This window comes from Nycticebus coucang, chromosome 12 (assembly GCF_027406575.1).
Source record: "Nycticebus coucang isolate mNycCou1 chromosome 12, mNycCou1.pri, whole genome shotgun sequence".
Classification (NCBI taxonomy): domain Eukaryota; kingdom Metazoa; phylum Chordata; class Mammalia; order Primates; family Lorisidae; genus Nycticebus; species Nycticebus coucang.
Window position 1 is genome coordinate 62300955 of NC_069791.1, and position 22673 is coordinate 62323627.

The 22673-nt window shown below is 48.4% G+C and overlaps 1 protein-coding gene across 6 annotated transcripts in view; it reads right to left on the reverse strand.

The window, feature by feature from the left end:
• Positions 1-22673, reverse strand: part of C12H7orf50 (chromosome 12 C7orf50 homolog) — a 145255-nt gene that overhangs the window by 15079 nt on the left and 107503 nt on the right. Inside the window, exons 2-3 of one of the 6 annotated variants that reach the window (XM_053555296.1) lie at positions 21685-21816; positions 6648-6750 (exon numbers count right to left, since the gene is read on the reverse strand). The exons of 1 other annotated variant lie outside the window; for it this stretch is intronic. In XM_053555296.1, the coding sequence (XP_053411271.1) occupies positions 6648-6686 (39 nt within the window). In that variant the 5' untranslated portion in view covers positions 6687-6750; positions 21685-21816. Of the gene's footprint in view, positions 1-6647; positions 6751-7296; positions 7688-7745; positions 8068-21684; positions 21817-22673 lie in introns of those variants that run through there. 4 more of the 6 variants (XM_053555293.1, XM_053555295.1, XM_053555294.1 and 1 more) reach the window with 4 other exon arrangements.

Below are 22673 nucleotides of genomic sequence, written 5' to 3' on the forward strand. Positions count from 1 at the left end.
ATAAACAGCTTGGTTACTCTTGGTCTGTCCCTACCAAAGTGCCTGTGATGGTGGCCCACTGTTCTCTGTCCACTGCACACAAAGAAAACCAGAGTCTCCCTGACACCCACTAGGTATGCCTGAGGGTAATACCTCTCAGCTCCTGGGCTCTTTTCTTTTGGATGCGGCCCAGTGTGCATTCTAAGGTGTCCCCAACAAGCCCATCACACATTTTGCGTTTGCATGTAGAAGTCAGTCTCCCTGGAGGGACATGTACAGCTGGCGGTGGGGAGAGACAAGAGACGTCAGTGTTCAAGACCCCAAGCAACCCTAATCTGGGCCACAGCCAAAGAGTCACCACTTTCATTTTTTTTTTAAGACAGTTTTATTTTGTCACCCTCGGTAGAGTGCTGTGACATCACAGCTCACAGCAACCTCCAGCTCTTGGACTTAGGCAATTCTCTTGCCTTAGCCTCCCGAGTAGTGCTGGGACTACAGGCGCCCCCTGGCTACTTTTTGTTGCAGTTTGGTCAGGGCCGGGTTCGAACCCGCCACCCTTGGTAAATGGGGCCGGTGCTCTACCCACTGAGCCACAGGTGCTGCCCACCATTTTTTTTTTTTTTGAGACAGAGCCTCAAGCTGTTGCTCCAGGTAGAGTGCTGTGGCATCACAGTTCACAGCAACCTCCAATTCCTGGGCTCAAGCGATTTTCCTGCCTCCGCCTCCCAAGTAGCTGGGACTACAGGCACCCATCACAACGCCCAGCTATTTTTTTTTTTGTTTTTGGCCAGGGCTAGGTTTGAACCCGCCACCTCCGGCATATGGGACTGGCGCCCTACTCCTTGAGCCGCTTGGCACCGCCTCCAGCTATATTTTTGGTTGCAGCCATCATTGTTGTTTGGCGGGCCCAGGCCGGATTTGAACCTGCCAGCTCAGGTGTATATGGCTGGTGCCTTAGCCGCTTGAGCCACAGGCGTTGAGCCTACCACTTTCATCTTTAAGATTTCAGACCTGTGACTGACCACCCGCCATGTCTGCTGGCTGGTCAACAAAGCTCCAAAGGCCCACACTGCTTTCCTCAGACCAGAGGACTATCCCTGTCTCCCTGCTTGCTCTGGGGGGACCCTCGGCCTCTGTGGCCCAGGCAGGGTTGGCAACACCAGGCTGGGACACTATGCTGGCTGAAATGGGACCTGGTGTGTCATGAGCCACAAAACCGGGGGTCCCTTTCCACTAAGTGCCAGTGAGCAGTTTTCTGGTCTCTGTAAGAGTGGGCACTGGCAGTGCTGGGTCTGGGACAGGCCAGGGGGGCTAGGGCACTTTGGTGCATTGGCTCATTTTGGTCAAACAGTAGAAGCAAGTAGCCAGAAGGAAGAGACAGGATGACTTTATAATGAACACAACCTCCACAGGGGTTTGCTGAATGTGCCACTCCCTTTCCCTAGGGTTCCCTCAGCCCCTAACCATGGCGTTAGCCCGTGGATTTGGGAATATGAGGCCCCAAAGACTTCAAAGAATTTTCTGCAGCATAAAGTAGCTCCAGTCCCCACCCCTTCGCAGAATGGAGGGGGGAATGTGTGATATGGGGCATATTGATAGGTCAACACTAGAGTGTTAATGGAGTCAGACTCTCCTATGCAGAAAGAACATAGCTTGGTCTGTGGCATCAGCATTCATGCCCACTACTCCTAGCAGGAGAGCCTGTGCAGGAGCATCTGACGGTCGTAGTGTGACTGCCTGCCTAGAGGGCACTGAGCTCTGTCCCATCTGGTCACTCTTGTGGATCTTCATGCCATCCCCTGGTGGAGTTCTTCAAGAGCAGCATCTGTGTGGACAGTGATATCACCCGGACAGAGTGAAGTCCCATATGGCATCTTGGACTAGTGTATCTCTGAGCTCTCTGACAATGTTTTTCCATCCTGATACCATGGTGAGACACACAGCAGCATATGCCTGTGTAGGATGCAGGCTGCGGTGTGATGTTGTGCACCGTGGTTCTGTCTTTTGTTTACACATTTTGTTTTTTTGCTTTGATTTTTGAGACAGAGTCTCACTATGTTGCCCTCAGTACAGTGCCGTGGCGTCACAGCTCACAGCAGCCTCAAACTCTTGGACCCAAGCGATTCTCTTGCCCTAGCCTCCCAAGTAGCTGGGACTACAGCTACAGACACAATGCCTGGCTATTTTTTGTTGCATTTGTCATTGTTGTTTAGCAGGCCCAGGCCAGGTTTGAACCCGCCACCCTTGGTGTATGTGGCTAGCATTGTAACCGCTGTGCTATGGGCACCAACCACATCTTATTTACGCATTTTATCTCTGGTGAACCCCTGGACCACTGTGAGGCCTTGAGGTCTGAGGGGCAGGCACACAGGGCCCTGGAGCTCCCCTGGCTGACAGCACCCCCTGCCTTAGGGTACCCAGCTGGCCAGCGCTCCAGCTCCATGGTTTAGAGTGGTTTTCTGAATCAGAGACGGAGTGATAAAGTAGAGAAAGGCCCTGTTGTCTTTCTCAGCACTCCCAGGAGGAACATTCCTCTAAACCAGTTGTTCTCAACCTGTGGGTTGTGACCCCTTTGTAACAATGAAAATACATCTTGCATATCAGACATTTACATTATGATTCATAACAGTAGCAAAATTACAGTTATGAAGTAGCAACGAAAATAATTTTATGGTTGGGGGTCACCACAACATGAGGAACGGTATTAAAGGGTCACGGTGTTAGGAGGCATTAGGAAGGTTGAGAACCACTGCTCTAAACAGCTCAGGCCCTTGGTTGTTGCCCACCCCTACCATCAAGAGTTATGCCCTAAGGCCCCTCACACGGCAACCAACCCTTAACCTACAGTATCTGTTTACAAACCACCAAGGATACTGTGAGCATCATCTGTAAGTGACCATGCTAACAGCGCCTCAGGAGTTCAGGGAACCAGAGCCCCGGGAAGTCAAAATGGCACCTAGTTGCCCCTGTAATACAGTCACACTGGCGTCTGGTGACTCAGTGACTCCAAAGCCATCGTCCTAACCACTCGTTCAATGATGACAGACTGAAGTCCAGAGAAGAGAAGCAAGAAGCTGCTTCCCACCTACAAGCAACTCCCCCAAACCAGGGTATGCCTCTTTCTCCCAACTCCCCTCAGCCCAATCCAGGAGTCTTCCTGGCCAGAAGCCCACGTCTGACTGCCAAGTCTATCTTGTATATGGCACCATCAGAGATTTGGTCCAGTTGGAGACTAAACTTTCACCAGACTTCTTGGAAATTATGAAAACTCCAGAAGGTAACTCACAGAAGAAATTAATTTTTCTGAAAAAATGTAAAAAACAAAGGAAGTTTTTAAAATTAAGCTTTATCCTTTGAGATAACTATAGAAGTACATGCCATTGTGAGGTAATTCAGGACACTCACATGCCCTATTGAGTTTCCAATAATAATTTCTGCAGACCAGTCAGACCACATTCAGGATCCTGACCCTGAAAAAACATCTCTGTAGACTCGAGGATCCCACATGCTCAGAAATGCACAGAAGACAATTTATCATTATTATACAAATGTACAGATGTAGACTGTTAAATTTCTCAGAAGCTAATTCTCTTTCTCCCTCCCTCCCCTGACAAAGTATTAGGCTAAACTAACATGTGAGTGATATACAGTGTCTCTGTGAGCTGAGCTGCCGACTTCCTGGGTCCCAAGGGCGCAGACACTGGGACGGGCACCGGCTCTGTCGTCGAGGCGCTCACAGGCAGGCACACGTGAGCTCCTGGAGGACAGGGAGAGCGGCCGCCCCGACCCCTGCAGAGCTTCCTGGGGGGGGGGCTGCTCCTCGCCGGGACCTTAGCTTCCATCTGGGATCCTCTGGCCACAGCTGATGCCCGCCTACAGACCCCTTCACAGAACGGCATTTTCAAACACATAAAGAGCACACATTGACACCCAAAGATACAAATTACAAACTGGAATCAATATCAGAATATTAAAGACCAGTGCACTGATAAAGCACAGATTCAGTGATAGCTATACTTCATCAATGCACCAAATAATAAACCAAGCAGGTTCTGGCAGCCCCTGCATTTGTGACACAGAGCTGATCTCAGAGCTGATCTTGAGTGATGAGAGAGGTTCCCCCAAGAGATGGGACAGGGAGGGCCTGGGCCCCCACTGCTCAGTCTGTGGTCAGCCCTCAGATGCTTGATAACAGCTAGAAGTTAGTGAAAATACACATGGTTTCCCCATTCAGGTTCCAACTCCCCAAATGTGTTGAGACTTGGGCTCTAGCAGCCCCAGGCCTCCCCCTCTGCACCATACACGAGGTGCCTTGGGAAGCAGAGCTCCTCTAGGTAGGGAACCCTATCTTTCTCCATGCCCCTCCCCTCCCCATCCACTGAGTCATCAGTCTCGTTCCCCCCACACCTTGAAGAACACGATGAGAACTGCCTGACTCACTGCCCAGATACACATACATGCACACAGTGTCCGTGCACGAGGACTCCGGGTCCCTGACAGCCCAGTTCTTTGCTTTACAGAAGGGTCTGAGCACAGGCCATTGCCCTGAAGGCTCTTCTATAGTGACTTCCTTCCTACAAGCCCTATGGCCTTGGCTAATGGACCTGGAAGGGGCTCAGAACTAAAAACTCCATTCCCAATCTCAGCTCCTCCTCAGAGATGGAGCTCCCCATGAGCCCAGCACACTAAGCCCCCTCCCAGCTGCACCCATTAGCAACCTAGGTTGGTGGTAACAAACACCAGAACCAGAAAACACGCTCATGGGGTATGAGAGATGTGGCAGCTGCAAAATGCCTCTGGTAGTTGGTGTTGTATTCCGTAAGGAACTTTAGAAACTCAACTTATTATTCTTGCTTTTCCTTTAACCTAAGGCTTAAAACGAAAACCTGTGGTGTGAGGCAGTTTGGTAAATGCCCAGGTAAGGTGTGAGAGACGAGGCCCTGGGAGTCTACACCAAGGGATCTCTGGTTTCAGCCCCTCCCTGGCCACAAAGAGTAGAGCCATCAACTACCTTTGATTGTCCCGAGAGAGAAATACTTATTACAAAGATCAGATTGGGTTTCTGGAAACAAACAGTCCTGAGAGCTTACAACTTGGTATTTTTATCTGGTGTCCACTTTACTATCTCACAGGCTGTCCATCCACTCACTGATGTCACAGTTTGCCTGGCTGTGCCCAGAGAGCTCGCTCTTTTCTATGGGACGACAGATGGAGAAAGGCCCCTGAGTAAAGAGGAGGCTTCTGTTCACCAGTCTGAGGTGGCCCAAGGAAAGGAGGTGTTGTTGATGGGGACATGAGGACAGACTGGGGGAGGCAAACATAGCACCTTACAAGCCAGCAGCCAGCTGCACCTCAGCTCTGCCATGAGAGGCCCTGCTCCAGGAGGAAGCCCCCCTGAGTTGATGCAGGCCCATGGGAGCCTCAGCACCTACATCGGGGAGGCACAGTCCTAGCTCACTGCTTGGCAGGAGCAGGCCCTGCTTCTGCTGTCCTTGCAGCTAGCCCTCACTGCCTCCCAGAATATCAGCTCTGCCTTTGGGTTGGTTTTCACCCCTGTCTAGGAAAGTAAAACCAGACCTCTGGCTCTAGCTCCCACTTTGTATAATAGCTTTGTCTATTCATGTGTAGGACCACCCAACAGGCTCCAGTGGGATTCAAGGCACAGGGACACTAACGACTTGCCACCACCTCTTTCCTTACTATCATATACTGCATGATCAAACAAGCCCATGTGCAGTGCCACCATCACGGCGTCTAGGCACGTATGGTAAACAGACGGAGGCAATGGTCATGGACATAGCAATGCTTGCAGGCGCCAAGCCTTTCCTTCCTAGCTATTAAAATTCTAATCTGACTTTGTTTCATCTTGGAAACCCAAGACTAACTAGGAATCCAAGGCTGCATTTTGTTTTTAAACTGAAAATGCAGTTCTGGCAAGCTGATGGCCTCACAGGCAGAGCAGAAAGTACAATAAAGCGTGGGAGGTAGGAGCTGTAAGTAACATTGGGAGGAATCAGCTGGCTGCTGTTCCTAATTTGTTAATGCTGACCTTGCCATTTTAATGACAATCAGATTCTTTTTTTTTTTTTTGAGATAAGAGTCTTACTATGTCGCCCTCAGTAGTGTGCTGTGGCATCACAGCTCATAGAGACCTCAAACTCTTGGGCTTAAGTGATTTTCTTGCCTCAGGCTCCCAGGCAGCTGGGACTACAGGTGCCCGCCACAATGCCAGGGTATTTTTTTGTTGTTGCAGTTGCCATTGTTGTTTAGCTGGCCCGGGCCAGGTTCGAACCTGCTAGCCTCGGTGTATGTGGTTGGCACGTAACCACTGTGCTATGGGCGCCAAGCCCACAATCAGATTCTTATGATCGAAAAACATATTCTAAGAACACAAAGACATTCATCTCCTCAATTCCTCACACAGGCCTCAGCTTGCACAGAATACATAAGAGGGAAGCGTCTGACATTGCTTCCATCCAAAAAAAAATTTTAAAACCCAGAAATTTTCAAGATAAGATTTTTAAATGCCTTTGTTCCATTTCAATTTAGTAGTCTTTGGACTGTATTCCTCCTGAGTGGCTCTTGTGCCCAGTGTTGTTAGAAAACCACCTTGACTTTGTAAGTTGAAAAGGCCAAAACTGCATTCTATTCTGGGGGCCCCTTCCTACCCTTGCTCCTAGGAGTGCCTGGGCACCTGGTCCTGTCATCCTCTGGGCCCTGCAAGGAGCACCACCTCTGCAAGCAGCCCAAGGGTTTGCAAAAATGCTTGAGCTATAAAAAAAAACAAACAAAACATGTTATTGGTGCCAAATGAAGAAATAGCAGAATCAAAATTAATAAATGCTTCATTAAATGTCTATAAGGTATATCACTATGTCAATTTCATTAATTGTTGAATGTAGTTTTCAAAAATATTTCATCACATTTGGGAACAATGTATGGGTAAGGTTTTTTTTCACTTTGCAGGAACTCTTGAGGGTAGACAGTGAATTCAGAAAAACCACACAGAGAATTAAATAAGTTACTCATAGTCAAATAATCTTAAGAGCAAAATGGCTAATACCTTTATGGATTTTTGCAGCAGAACACTGTATTTAACGTGCTGCATAGGGTGAACTTTTTAAAGGTAAGAACACCACTGGCCACAAAGGCCCTGAGCATTGGTCCCCTCCCTCCAGGGAAACGGAGGGACAAGGACATGCTACCCTGCAAGCAGGCGAAGTGACCTAGTGGAGACCACTCCCCAGCTGATTAATGAGAAGGCAGAGGCCAGAGAGGGCAGGGGACGCCCAAGGTCACATAATGGTCTGTGTGTACCTGGGACTAGGAAGCAGGATTCTGAACCTCCGAGTGTCAGCGGAGCTCTGGGTCACGCCTGGGGAGGGCTGCTTCCGGTCGCCCCCACCTTCCCAGGAGGGAGAGGTTCCTCCCGGCTGAGAGGCCCTGGCGGCTCCCACCCCGAGGCTCCAAGGGTGTCGGAAGGCCCGTTGAGCGCCTGGATGAGCCTGGGACCCCTGGCCAACCCTGCACAACCCCCAAGACAGCGGGAGAAGGTGGATCTGGAAGAGCCGGGGCTGCCCTGGGGGACTACCCTCCTAGCTCAACCGCAGCCCAGGGTCTGCAGAGTGGGAGGTGGGAGTGTGCCTCCCGGCCGGGCACCTGTCACCACCGGAGGGCCCCAAGCGCAGAGGAGGACGGCGCCACACCCCCGGGCCTGACCCCTTCCCTCCCCGGACACGGCCTGACCCGTGGCCTAGCGCACTGACCTCTGCACCCCAGACTGTCAGGTCTCCATAAACGCCAGGACACCAGGGTTGACCAGCCCAGCTGCACGCACACTCGGCCCCTGCGCCCGCAGCCCGCCGCAGCGTCCCCACACTGCGCATGTCAGGCCGGCCCGACTCGGCTGGAACCAGATCCAACCGGCTGGGCGATGACGCAAGCCGGTCGGTGGCCGGGGTGGGGAGAATGACCTGGGTCCGCGCAGGCGGTGAGGCCCGGTCGCAGGAAGCGAAGGGGGCGCCACCCGGATTGCTTCCTATTTCTTAGGCTATAATGTGTACCCAACTCTGACTGGCTACCGCGGTGGCCCTGGTGTGCAGCTCCGGCAACCACCCCGGGGACCTGGGTTCCCGCAGCCGCTCCTCCCACTATGAGTCAGCGCCATCGGCTCTAGAGGCAGCACCCCAGTGGAAGGTGGGGGTGCGCTCACCTCTTGGCCTTGCCCCACACAATAGGGGCTCAATGAATGCTCACTCAATAGATGAATGATCACACAGCTTTGTCTTCACCACACAGGACACATAAATGTCTCCTAAACTAGAGCTTGTGTTTCTTCTCCTAAGACTCAGATCAACTTTATTGTCCAGGGAAGCCTCGCCCACACCCTGGGAATCCACAAAAGGCTTAGGGGAGCAGGGAGTGCTAGCGGTGGACACAAGCCCTTGAGGGCACACGGCCGCTTAAGATCCACTGTTGAGGCTCTAGAGCTCGAAGGGCTGGGCTTCCGGCCTGGGGTATGGAGTCCCAGCTCCCAGCTTGATAAGGAGCCGCAAAGTCCCAGAGCCAGGACTACAGCTTTTCAGATTTTTCCTCTCTGCCATTCCACCAACCCCCATGGGGCTGTCCAGGCACAGGGTCTTGCTCAATCGTGACAGTGGGGGTGGTGCTGCTGAACTGTAGAGGCTCGCCAGGCTGGTGGACAAAGGGGGAGGGGGGGCTCAGCACTGGGTGTTGCTTCCTTCCCTGTGTTCCTGTGCCACTGGCACTCATACCTCCTTTATAGAGAAGGAACATGAGAAATGTTAACCATTTCTAAGATCATTAGCTTCAGAATGGACTCAAGTCCCTGTGCTGACTACCTGGTGGCTTCCCAGCATAAATCCTCTAAGTCAGTGGTTCTCAACCTTCCTAATGCCCTGAGCCTTTAATACAGTTCCTGTGGGTAGAGACCCACAGGTTGAGATTCTCTGCTTAAGTCAAGGCAGCAGGAAAGCCTTCTCCCTCCTTCTCTCCCAAGCCCCCACCCCCACCCCGTTCCTTTATCTGTCTGGTTCCAGTGACTTCAATGGGCTGCTTTGGGAGACTGGACAAAGAGAGTGGGGACAGGGAGGCTGGCCTAGCAAGACAGTGCAGCCCACAGGGCTAAACCTATCAGCCCCAGCAGGCCAGGGATAAGGTGCCAGTGAAAGCAGGTACTCCACAAGGGCTTCCCTACTCTCCTCATCTTGTGCTCCCAACCACCCTGTTGTCCCTGCGACTCAGTGAGGGTATGAATGACTAGCCAGTGTCCCCCCCTCAGCCATTTTCTGCCCAGTGACTGGCCTGTTGGGCTATGGGCTATGCTCTGCTCAGCCACACACAGGCCTGTGATACTGGCAGGTGGAGTTCTACCCAGGCAGGTGCCGCCATACATACTCTGAGCCCCAGTATAGAGTAGCAGGTGCTGGGCTCAGCTTACCTGCAACAGGCCCTCTGAGGGAAGCAGTAAGGGTGTGACCCAGAGCAGTGGCTGGGTCCATACATAGAGGCCCCAGAGCCCCACCTCCCAGCAGCTCAGCAGGGCCTGGTCAGGAAGGGGGTGCATGAGAGGAATATGGGCACATTCCACAAATGTTAAGCAACCTCTTCATACTGGATGCTGTCCTAAGTGCTAAGCATACCATATACTTAAGTAACCAAAACCCTGCCTACCACAGAGATTGTGTTGAGACTGTGATACTGAGGAGAAAAGTCAGGTAGGGAGGGGCTTAATTTTTTTTTTTTTTTTTTGTAGAGACAGAGTCTCACTGTACTGCCCTTGGATAGAGTGCCGTGGCGTCACATGGCTCACAGCAACCTCTAACTCTTGGGCTTACACGATTCTCTTGCCTCAGCCTCCCGAGCAGCTGGGACTACAGGCACCTGCCACAACGCCCGGCTATTTTTTTTTGTTGTTGTTGCAGTTTGGCCAGGGCTGAGTTTGAACCCGCCACCCTCGGCATATGGGGCCGGCGCCCAACTCACTGAGCCACAGGCGCCGCCCTGCTTACTTTTTTTTTTTTAATCTAAAATGGTTGGGGGAAGGCAAAGGTCGGCAAGGGTAGTACTGGCAGGTGGTGAGTAGAGACCCAAGGTGAGGGCACTGCCAAGCAGAGAGATGATATCAAGGGATGGCAGATAAGCACCAAAGACCTGAGGAAGGGTCGAGCAAGAGTGCAGGGTGGCCAGGGGAGACACACCAGGGATGAGAACAGGCTGGTTCCAAACCTTACCCCTAGGTACCCCAAAACCACGTGGATCCTTCTGTACTACTCAAGAAGGACTCAGTCTGGCCTAGCACGGTGGTTCACACCTGTAATCCTAGCACTCTGGGAGGCTGAGACGGAAGGATCCCTTGAGGCCAAGAGTTTGAGATTAGCCTGAGCAGGAGTAGACCCCGTCTCTACCCCCGTTTCTACTAAAAATAGAAAACTTAGCCTGGGAATCATGGTTGAGGTTGCTGTGAGCTAAGATGATGTCATGGCATTCTACCCAGCACGATAGGTGACAGAGCAAGACTCTGTAAAAAAAAAAAAAAAAAAGACTCAGTCTGGTACACTCTTTTTTTTTTTTTTTTTGACAGTCTCACTCAGTAGCCCTGGGTAGAGTGCTATGGCATCATAGCTCATAGCAACTTAAAACTCTTGGGCTCAAGCAATCCTCTTGCCTCAGCCTCCCAAGTAGCTAGGACTATAGGCATCAGCCAGAATACCTGCCTAGTTTTTCTATTTTTAGTAGAGATGGGGGTCTCACTCTTGCTCAAGTGGTCTTAAACTCCTGAGCTCAAACAACTGCACCCACAATGCTAAGATTATATATAGGTGTGCCACTGCACCTGTCCTGACATACTTTTATTAACCAAACTACTTGGTTGGTCAGCATGCCCCATGTCCCGGGCCATCTTCCAGGGGACTTAGGCTTGTGAAGCCCAGAGAAAATGCAGGGTTTAGTGCCCACTGGGTCACTGTTCACAGTCACCAGAACTTCAGGACACTCCCACCTGTTTAGCCCGCTTAGAAACACAGGGTCTCTGAGATGGCACTTGGGTGTCTTCCAGACAGAGGCCCTAGGCAGGTGGGTCTGCTGTTAGCTAGAGCATGTGGAAGAGCCCTGGAGGGCTCCTGTCTGTCCTCTCCCTTCCCTGTGCTGGTAGCAGGAGGCCTCTTCTGCCCAGGGTTATGAAAGCTGGTGGCTTCAGGCAGTGAGGGCCCCAGCCCTGGGGACTCTGAAGCCTCCCTGTCCTACTGCTAGCACCCACAGGTATTAACAGTGGTGCCCATGGACTCCTACAACCCCTACTAGAGGGAGTGGGCATGAAAATCATATGATCCACCAGTCACATCCTACCACCTGCGAGTGGTAAAAAACTTCTTAGAGTCTAAAAAAATCACTTTCCAAGAAATCTCACGATAGTTTATTAGAAAAACACACTAGAATACCATGTGTGCATAGTATCGCTCACCCAACATCATTCCTTGCAAACCAATCATATTGTTTGCCTCACAAATTCTGCATACTCTTCAACACCCTGTGTGGAACATCCCGTCTTCTGGGAAACCTTTGTAAGTCCCAGGGAGCTTGGAGGTCTCTCTGCTGTAATCCCATAGTGTTGGCACTACAGACAGTCTCAGGAGTTCTATTAATACCTAAAGAATTAATACCGAATTCTATATAATATCTTCCAAAACAAAGTAAAATAGAGAACAAATCCCAATTTATTCTATTAAGCTAGTATTACCCTACTCCAAATAGATAAAAACAGTACAAAAAAGAAAACTATAGATTTATGTCTGTCATAAATATATATGTAAAAATCCTATTCAGCAACACATAAAAAGAATTATATACCATTGTCAAGTAAAGTTTATTCCAGAGATGCAAGGCTGGTTCAATATTTAAGAATCTACTGATATACTCTACCATGTCAAAAAGCTAAAGAATTAAAAAACAAATGGTCATATGAATTGTTGGAAAAAGGCTTCAGACGATTAAAAACCTATTCATAGGCTGTGGCTCATGCCTGTAATTCTAGTGCTCTGGGAGGCTGAGATGGGAGAATCCCTTGAGTTTAGGAGTTTGAGATTAGCCTGAGCAAGAGCCAGACTTGGCTGAAAGAGGTAGGGTGCTGGCCCCATATGCCGAGGTGGCAGGTTCAAACCCAACCCCGGCCAAAAAAAAAGAAAAGAAATTAAATATACAAAAAAAAAACAAAAAAAAAACAAAAACCCAGAAAAATTAGCTGGGGCATGGTGGCACCTAGCACTGGAGAGGCTGAGGCAGGAGGATTACTTGAGCCCAGGAGTTTGAGGTTGCTGTATGCTAGGCTGATGTCATGGGACTCTAGCCTAGGCAACAGAGTGAGACTCTGTCTCGAACATCTACCAACAGCCTCCTAGGAATGAGGTTCTTCTCACTGCTCTGTTCCACATCGTCCTGGAAGTCCTGGCCAAGGCAACCAGGCAGGAGAAGGGAATTATAGGCACACAGATCAGAAGGGAAGAAATAAAATTATCTGTACTCGCAGGTGGTAGGATGTGAATGCAAAAAACCGCAACTCATCAGTGACTTCAATAAGTCACAGGACACAAATCACTATATATATATATGCATGTGTGTGTATATATATATATATATATATATTTTTTTTTTTTTTGTTGTTGTTGCTGTTTGTTTTGTTTTTTGAGACAGTCTCACTTGGTCACCCATGGTAGAGTGCTGTGTCACCGTAGTTCACAGCAACCTCAAACTCTTGGGTTCAAGTGATCCTCTTGCCTCAGCTTCCCAAGTAGCTGGGACTATGGGCACCCGCCACAACACTCAGTTAATTTTTCGAGACAGGGTCTCACTCTGGCTCAGGCTGGTCTTGAACCTGTGAGCTCAGGCAATCCACATGCCTCGGCCTCCCAAGTGCTGGAATTACAGGCGTGAGCCATAGCGCCCACCCCAAATCACTGTATTTCTGTACATTGACAATGAATACATGGAAACAGAAATTTAAAAAGCACCATTTATAATTCACTCAACAAAAACGAAATACTTAGTTGTAAACCTAATAAAAACATATATGGGTCAGTACAAAACACTTAAACATTTATTTAAGAATCTAAATAAAAGGGCTGGGCACGGTGGCTCACACCTGTAATCCCAGCACTCTAGGAGGCTGAGGTAGGTGGATCACTTGACCTCAGGAGTTTAAGACCACCCTGAGCAAAGTGAGGGCCCATCTCTAGATAGAAAAACTAGCTGGGTGTTGTGGTAGGTTCCTATAATTCCAGCTACTTGGGAGGCTGAGGCAAGAGGATCATTTGAGCCTAGGAGTTTGAGGTTGCTAAGAGCTTGGCTGACACTATGGCACTCAAGCCTGGGGCAACACAGTGAGACTCTGTCTCAAAAAAAAAAAAAAAAAATCTAAATAATGAATGGAGAGCCAACTGTTCATAATTCGGAAATCAACATAGTAAAGATGTTGGGGTGGTGCCTGTGGCTCAGTGGGTAGGGCGCTGGCCCCATATACTGAGGGCAGGGGGTTCAAACCCGGCCCTTGCCAAACTGCAACAAAAAGATAGCCAGGCATTGTGGCAGGCACCTGTAGTCCCAAGCTACTCCGGAGGCTGAGGCAAGAGAATCGCCTAAGCCCAGTAGTTCGAGGTTGCTGTGAGCTGTGTGACGCCTCGGCACTCTACCGAGGGTGATAACGTGAGACTCTGTCTCTACAACCCCCCCCCCAAACAAAAAACATAGTAAAGATGTCAATTCTTCGAAAAAAAAGATGTTAATTCCCCCTAAATTGATATATAAGTTTGATACTATTCCCGCCAAAAATTTCAAGATTTTTCTCATAGCTCAAGATAAGTTTATTCTACAATTTATATTGAAAAGCAAAGGAGGGTGGCTCCTGCAGCTCAGTGGGTGGGGCGCCAGCCCATATACAGAGAGTGGTGGGTTCAAATCTGGCCCTGGCCAAACAGCAACAACAACAACAAAAAAAAAAAAAAAAAGAAAGAAAGAAAAGAAAAGGAATTAAGATAGCTAAACAATGTCAAAAAAAGAAGAAAGAAAAGGAACTAAGATAGCTAAACAATGTTAAAAAAAGAAGAAAAAACTAGGAAGAATCACCACCTGATTCCAAGACTCATCCTATAGTCTACATAATCAAGACAGTGTGGCCTTGATGGAGGGAAAGAAATACACTGAACAGAGAATAAAGAACACAAGAAGGCTCGGCACCTGTGGCTCAAGCCGCTAAGGCACCAGCCACATACACCTGAGCTGGCAGGTTCGAATCCAGCCCGGGCCTGCCAAACAACAATGATGGCTACAGCCAAAAAAAAAAAAAAACATAGCCAGGCATAGTGGCAGGCAGCTGTAGTCAGTCCCAGTTACTTGGGAGGTGGAGGCAGGAGAATGGCTTGAGCCCAGGAGTGGGAAGCTTCTGTGAGCTGTGATGCCACAGTGCTCTACCCAGGGCAACAGCTTGAGCTCAAAAAAAAAAAGAGCACAAGAAATTGCCTCACATTAACAAGGAGAAAGGAGTCTTTCAACAAATGGTGCTAGATCAATGGGACATCTATAGGCAAAAAAAAAAACCCAAAACAAAAAAAACTTTGACCTAAAGAAAATATACAGATGGCAAATGAGCATATGAAAAGATACTCAACATCATATGTGCATTAAGAATTGCAGATAAGTGGGTGGCGCCTGTGGCTCAGTGGGTAGGGCGTCGGCCCCATATACCGAGGGTGGCGGGTTCAAACCTGGCCCTGGCCGAACTGCAACAAAAAAATAGCTGGGTGTTGTGGTGGGTGCTTGTAGTCCCAGCTACTTGGGAGGCTGAGGCAAGAAATCGCTTAAGCCCAAGAGTTTGAGGTTGTTGTGAGCTGTGATGCCACGGCATTCTACCCAGGGCAACAGCTTGAGACTCTTATCTCAAAAAACAAAAAAAAACAAAAAGCTAGGACGCTCAGTTAAATTTGAATTTCGGATAAACGAATGGGACATACACTAAAAAAAAAAAACAAAACAGATACCTGAACACACGTTACAACAACCAAAATCTAGAACACTGATGATAGCAAATGCTGAGGGTGATGTGGAGCAAGAGGGACTCCAGCCATCAGGGGGGCAGTCTGCCAGTGTCTTACAAAATAAGACTACTTTTACCTTATGATCCAGCAATCATGCTCAAATGAGCTGAAAACCTGTGCATGGAAGAGTACAGAAGCTTTAGTCATAATTGCCAAAACCTGGAAGCAACCAAGATGTCCTCCAGTGGCTGGGTGGATACACTGTGGGATGTCCAGACAATGGGATATTATTCAGCACTAAAAGATATTAGATATCAAGCTATGAAGAGACATGGAAGAAACGTAAATGTAATATTCTAAGTGCATATTATGAAGGGAAAGAAGCCAATCTGAAAAGGCTGCATACTATAGGATTCCAATTATGTGACATTCTGGCAAAGGCAAATAATGGAGATAGTAAAAAAGATTAGTGGGTGCCAGGGACTCGGGGAGGAAGGGATAAGCAGGTGAAGCCAGAAGATTCTCAGGGCAGTGAGACTACTCCATGATACTGCCATAGCGGACACATGTCATTACATACACACTCATCAAAACCCCACAGAGTGTGCAACACCAAGAGCTAACCCTACCATGAACCATGGACGCTGGGTGACAATATGTGTCACTGTAGGGTCATCACTGTAACAAATACACCACTTTGGGGGCCTATTTATAATGGGAGGTTATGCACATGAGGGGAGGGTACATCTGAAACTCTGTTCCTTCTGCTCAATTTTGCTGTGAACCTAAAACTGCTCTAACAAATAATATCTATTAAAAAAACCCTAAACCTCACAAAAACTAACGCAAATGGATTATAAACTTTAATGTGAAACTATGAAGTTTTTAAAAGAAAATCTTTAGGACTTAGGAATTAGTGAAGAGTTCTTAACATTACAGTAAAAGCAGTTTTCCAAGAGGAAAAAGAAAAAAAAAATCAATAAATCAGACTTCCTAAAATTGGAAAAAGGTTGGCTTTTTTTAAGAAGAGGTAAAAGTGACTGGGCGTAATCCTAGCACCCGAGCAAAAGTGAGATCCTGTTTCTACTAAAAATGAAAAACGAGCCCAAAAGTTCAAGGTTGCTGTGAGCTATGAGGCCAAGGCACTCTACCCAGGGCAACAAAGTGAAACTCTGTCTCAAAAAAAAAAAAAGAAAAGCGAAAAAGAAATGAAAACTTAGTGTCCACACAAAAAAACAGTACACAATTGTCCATAACAACTTTTAAGTCTGTAATCCCTGGCAGGGCACAATGGCACACGCCTGTAATCCTAGCAGTCTAGGAGGCTAAGTCAGGTGGATTGCTTGAGCTCAGTTTGACTAGCCTGAGCAAGAGGCTAGTCCAAGAGACCCCATCCTTACTAAAACTAAAAAAAACTAGCTGGGCATTATGGCAGGTGCTTGTTGTCCCAGTTACTTGGAGGCTGAGGCAAGAGGACTGTCTGAGCCCTCGAGGTTGAGGTTGCTGTGAGGTATGATGGTACAGCACTCTAATTCTACCCAGGGTGACAGCAGTAAGATTCCACCTCAAAAAAAAAAAAAAAAATCTGTGATACCCCAAAAACTGAAAACAACAACAACAACAACAACAAAAAAAAAAAATGACCTATTAATTTAATCAATTAATAAATGGTTAAACACACACCAGCACCTGATGAATCCTGCTCAGCAATAAGAAGGAACTATCGATCCACCAACAATGTGGGCTGACCTCAGGTCATTATGATGGGTAACAAAAACCAATCTCCAAGGCCATATACTGTACAGAGATGGAGGCAGATGAGTGACTACCAAGAAGGGGGTCAGTAGAAAAGGCCACCAAGGAGCTCTGTGGGGGGCCAGGCACCTGCTCAGGCCAGCAGCAGGCACCAGTGGGCTCCTGGCTCTGATACTACATGACGGTCATGCAGATGGAGCCCCTGGGGAGGTGGGGAAGAGCGAAGGACCTCTGTGCAAGTAGTCTAACTTTGTGGGAATCTGTTAACTATTTCAAAATACAATTTTTTTTAAAAAGGAAACTAAAGAAAGAAAGAATGAAGAAAAAGCAAGAGAACAGAATCCTAACCTAAGAAGCAATTTTGGTGCCTCAAATTTGGTTGGCTATCCCAGAGGGCCTGGTGCCCACACCGGTGCAGAAACATGGGGAAGCTCCACTTTAAGACACCAGGAATAAGTCCACTGGTAGGAACGTGCCTGACTCAAGTCTTCGATTGGCTCCAGCCCTATATTGACACCCTGCATGCAATCTCCAGATCTGAGCCCATGTTTTACTGGGTAGGTGAACCCCAGCCCTTCCTGCCTTCATTTCATTGGGTTACTTTGGGTTAGAAAAACAAAAATCCTGCTCAATCTCCTCTGAGAACTTCTTTAGGATGCCATCTAAGGCCCAGTCCGGACGAGGCACATTGCAGACTGTTCTCCTCCCAACTGCCAAGGGGGTGGGGCATATGCTTGACTGGATCTGGTATGGAAATGGCTGCCCTCCCAGCTTCAGATGTCCTGGGCTTCTTGGGTAAGAGGTGACAGCCTGCATCTCTGTGGACTTGTAGGACAGTAGCTATACTTCTAGGTACCCTGCTGGCATTGTTTGAGATAAACACTAGGGTACACAAAGCTCCCTTCATGAGAACTCCACTCTTATTCAAGGAACGAAGTTCTTTCCTGTGTACTGTTTGTAATTCTGATTAAAGATTTGGAAAGAGAAAAGATAGACTCCTAGAATAAAGATTCTAGGCCACCTCCTCCTCCTAACTGCCTCTGGATTAAATCACACAGTGAGGTTTTAACCAGTGACAGAGGCACTAACTGTGGAAGGTGACTAATAGGCTTCAACACTGCAGAAGGCACCAAGTGCCAAGACCACCTACAAACAGGTGACTGACAATCTATCAGTTATGTGGCTGGGCATGGAGTTGAAGAATGGGTCAGAAATGAGAAACCTCCTGCTGGTGTCAGAAGGTGGTACAGACTCCACATGCAGGTTTTCATAGGAGCTGGGCTGCAAGAGGCTCCAGTAGCATCTCAGAGAGAGTTGATGAGCAGTGAATATCCACCCAAGGCCACAGCTGGGAGGCAGTACCAGGACCAGGCTCAGATTGACTCCACTTGCACCATGAACGTGAACATGGCACTGTCTTTTGCTTTTGCTTCCCCTCTTTTTTTCTACTTTTTTTTAATTTTCCCCTTTTAATTTTTTTTTTTTTTTTGGCAAGGGTCTGGGTTTGAACCCTCCACCTCCGGCATATGGGGCCGGCGCCCTACTCTTCGAGCCACAGGTGCCGCCCTCTTTTTTTCTACTTTTGTAACTGTGGAAAATTTCAAATATACAAGAGTAATGAACCTTCACAATCAATATTTTTCTCCACCTCCCTCATCTCACATGATTTTGAAGTGAACTCCCATATCATCTCCCCCACAAATATTTCCACATGTAGCTCTAACATATAATATATAATAAAAATATATAGAACCACACAGAATGCCATTTTCTAGGGAATTAAGTATTTTTTGTTATTTTATCTAGAAACTGGATCATGACTGACAATGTGGCAGAAAAGCTTGCTCAAATGAGTCCAGTTTTCGAAATGCCAAGCTGCCCTTTAACCTTCGGAGACATTCTAATTTAAAAGCCTACTTGAGAAGGAGCCTTTTGGGGCTGTACCTTAAGCCATAACTCCAAAGGTCAAAGAACAACTTGCTGTTTCACTGGACTACTAGGATCAAATTTTCTGTCCGTCAGCTGAAGATGCACAATTCAGCTCCCAGGAGACACACCTGCTGAAAACCTACTGCCACCTGACTATTTAGCACCCACAGCCATCCATATGGGAGAGATACACAGGTGGCCACCAGGGCAGCTGCCCCTTCTGTACTGGGAGAAGGGCTGGGGAGGCCCACTTGTGGCCCTGCATGGTACCATCACTTTCACTACAAGGGACAGAGACTCATTAGACTCTTTGCCCTCCTTCAGTCCAGGTCTCACCACTCACTCGCCACATGGCCTTTGGTGGGCCAGCTCATCTCTTGGATCTCAGGTCCCCATCTACACAATGGAGAGCATAGGATGCCCTGATTCAAGGCAGCCCTCCTCATCTACTGTGGTCAGGGAGTCTGTTCATCTGCAGACTGACCTCTCTGATTGATACTTGTGGCCACTGAGAATTCTATTTCAGAGCAAGGAACTACATGGAGCCTACACCTGTGAGAGGAAGTATGATGAAGACTGCCCAGAGAAGGTGGCACAAAGCTAGACACAGGGAGATCCCCCACCTGGCCCTGCAGCAGTGATCATGTCCTCTTGGGAGTCAGGCACTGCCAACAAGAGAAGGGCTATGTCACGGCACCCGCACTGGCCTATGAGGCCCTTGTGGTCAACATCACAGTATCCCATAAATCCCATGCCTGCCCTGCTCCTTGTACCTCTTACTGGTGTTCTCCTGTTGCTTGATGCAGGAGGAGTGGCTCTGGGAACCGTGGGCCAGTTTGTCAAACCTGGAAGCCGTGTCCTGGAGGGCGGAGCTGGCCCTCCTCACAGAGCACACTGACCACAGGCAGTCTCCCCACTGCAGTGGCTTTTACTCCCTTTGTTCCAGCCTAGTCCCTCAGCAAATATGGCCAGCCTCCTTTCAGCCTGCGCTCTCCCTGCCCCTGCTGCCTTACTCCTCACTGTCTGCTGGGAGGGGGAGGAGGGTTCCTGGCCTGCTGGGAACAGCACTCTCCCTGCATGCAGCAGGAGGCCCTGACAAGCAAATGTGAGGACATCTGGGCTCTCTATTTTTAGCACCTGCCAGCCAAACAGCACTGCTCCTGCTCCCTCAGGCCCTAGCCACCCTGGGTTGTCCCAGTAGCTTTCTGGGTGGGCCATGCTGGTGCCCCTTGGCCCAGAGAGGGGGTGGGGTCAGGGCTCTGAGGGCTGTGGCTCAGAGTTGGGAACTTTCCTTGGGGGGTATTAGCAGGGCCCTCACTGCTACTCCATGCTGGGTCTGTCAGGCCAGAGCAGATACTCAAGATAGACTCTGTACACTTCAGCTCACTTACAAAGGCAGGGTGCAGCTGAGAGCAGGGCCAAGAGGCGCATATGGCGACCATCCAGATTACTGCACAACTACATTCCACCTGTCCAAGTGGCTACTGCATGCCAGGCCTAGCACAGCGAGGGCAGTGCTCACAGCCTCCAGCTACCAGTGCCATTCAGCATCATCAGAGTTGGAATACCTGTCCTGGACACTTCTCATGTCACCAATGGGAACATCTGCTTTTGCAGAAGACACAAAATGCCATGGTACGAAGCCACATAGGATGGGGCCTACACAGAAGGAATGGACAGTACACAAGGGAAGGCAGTGACACCTACATAGCCCCATGGCAGAGACCACATGCTCCCCAGCTCATGGCAGAGGGCTTGGTCTTTTACCAAACTCTCTGCATTTCTTCATTAACATCTACTACCAATTTACCGGGTCCCTGAATGATGTTAACTTATCATAGGATTATCATAGCACATCCACACAGGCCAGAGAAAATGTCATAAAACACACTCACAAGAATTAGTAAGCTAATTTAAAAACCTTCCCTGCTCTTGATCAACATGTCACAAGATCAGACTTAGCCTGGAAACACAGGGTTACTAGGAGCAGGCACATCTTCAAGAGGAAAACCAACCTGTCCTGCATACCTCTCCACCCTGAAGGCAAGGGCAGTAAACAGACCCAGGCCAGTGGACACTCTGCTGACCCTTTCCAGCAGTGTTGAATGCCCTTGGTGGGTGATGTGGAGTACAGTGCTGAATGGGGACAGAATTAGAGTAGCAAAGGCACAGCCCCAGCCAACGTACTACTGCCAGACAGGCGCCCTCACAAACAAGGCAGGGGAAGCCAAGTCCATGTGATTTTGGATATGGGCAATGGACTAGGATGCTGCTAGAAACCCAGGTGTCAGATTTGCACACCTCCTGCATCCCTTCATGCATGCCAAGTCACCCAAATCTGGTACAGGAGCTGCCTAGACAGTGGGGAAGGGGCTAGCACCAGGGACTGTTTACATTCCCAGCTATAAAATGCTTATCATGGCTCAGCTGGAAAGCAGGCTCACTTTGATATCTCCCTCTCGCACACTCAAACATAGTTTGCTTGGCCAAGGACATCCTTCTCTGCAGATAAGGCAGGCTGTGGGGACCCCAGAACTAGGAGGCTGGGATGAAGCTAACTTCCAGTTCTCTCCAGCCACTGACTACCTGGTGAGCAAGCCCCACTGAGCCTGGCATTCCAGATACCAGGCCCTGTAGCTGGACTCTAAGCAGGAATTCTATGGTTTCCAGCAGTTTACACAATGGAGATAATACAGCTTACTCTCAGGTAGATTGCTAAGAGGACCCAGAGTCCCAAACCCTGAAGCCAAATAACACCTGGGTTCAAATTCTGGCTCCACTCCCACTGTGTGACCCTGGGCAAGCTGCTTATGTTTTCTCAGTAAAATTTAAAATGAAGGCCAGGTGAAGTGGCTCGTGTGCCTGTAATCCCATCACACTGGGAGGCCAAGGCAGGAAGATCACTTAAGCTCAGGAGTTAGAGACCAGCCTGAGCAACACAGAAATCTCTACAAAAAATCCAAAAAATTGGCCAGACCTAGTGATACATTGCTGTGGTCCCAGTTACTCAGGAGACGGTGGCAGGAAGATCGTTTGAGCCCAGGTGTTGGAGGTTGTAGTGAGCTAGGATCATGCCTCTGTACTCATGCCCAGGCAACAAAGTGAGAAACTGTAAAAAAAAAAAAAAAAAAAAAAAAAAAAAAAGTAATAGTTTTGTTCTACATGCTTGCCAGTTAAAAAAATTTTTTTTCATAAGTGAAGGTGATAATAACACTGCATTTCATTGATGCTAAAGCACATTTTCTTTCTCACTTTAACATTTCTAAGATCGGTAAGCTTCTTACAATTGATAGTATATTAGAAATTAATTGCCAGATTGTTTTATTTTTAGTAACCCATGAAACAATGACTTACATAGCATTGATGGAGTTTTAGGTTTGATGTGGACATGACTATCTACCTCAAAATGTTGTTTGAGGGCCTAGAACAGATCCCAGCACAGAATGAGCCCTGGGATATGTGTTGACTCATTGCAACTGGTTTTGACAAATAATATCAGTACATGCACCTTCTAGCACATGTGGCCATAGATGGATCCCCACTACCACAGAAAAGACCCTGGCCTGGCTAAAACTTGAGTTAGCATGCTCACAGCAGGACACAGGCAATGGGCCAAGGGTCTGGAGGGGCCGGGGCACACAGAGCACGGAGTTGACCCCAACTTGCCTCTTGGTCCTGTCAGGTAAAGTGGGCAGCATGCAAACAGCTGAGCGCCCAGGTGGCCACTATGTTACGACTGCAGCAAATCTATGTGAAAATGTGCAACTTGTATGCTTTAATTTTCAAAAAGAAATTCTTCTCAGATCCTGCTGCTGCGGGAACTGTTTCACCACTAGAAGTACAGCAGAGAAAATAACCTGTTCTTTCAACTTTTCCAACATTTAATTGTAACAGCTACAAAATTAATTAGGCTGCAAACAATGCATTGCTTCTTTAAGAATGGTTTTCTTGCAACCAGCTCAGTTT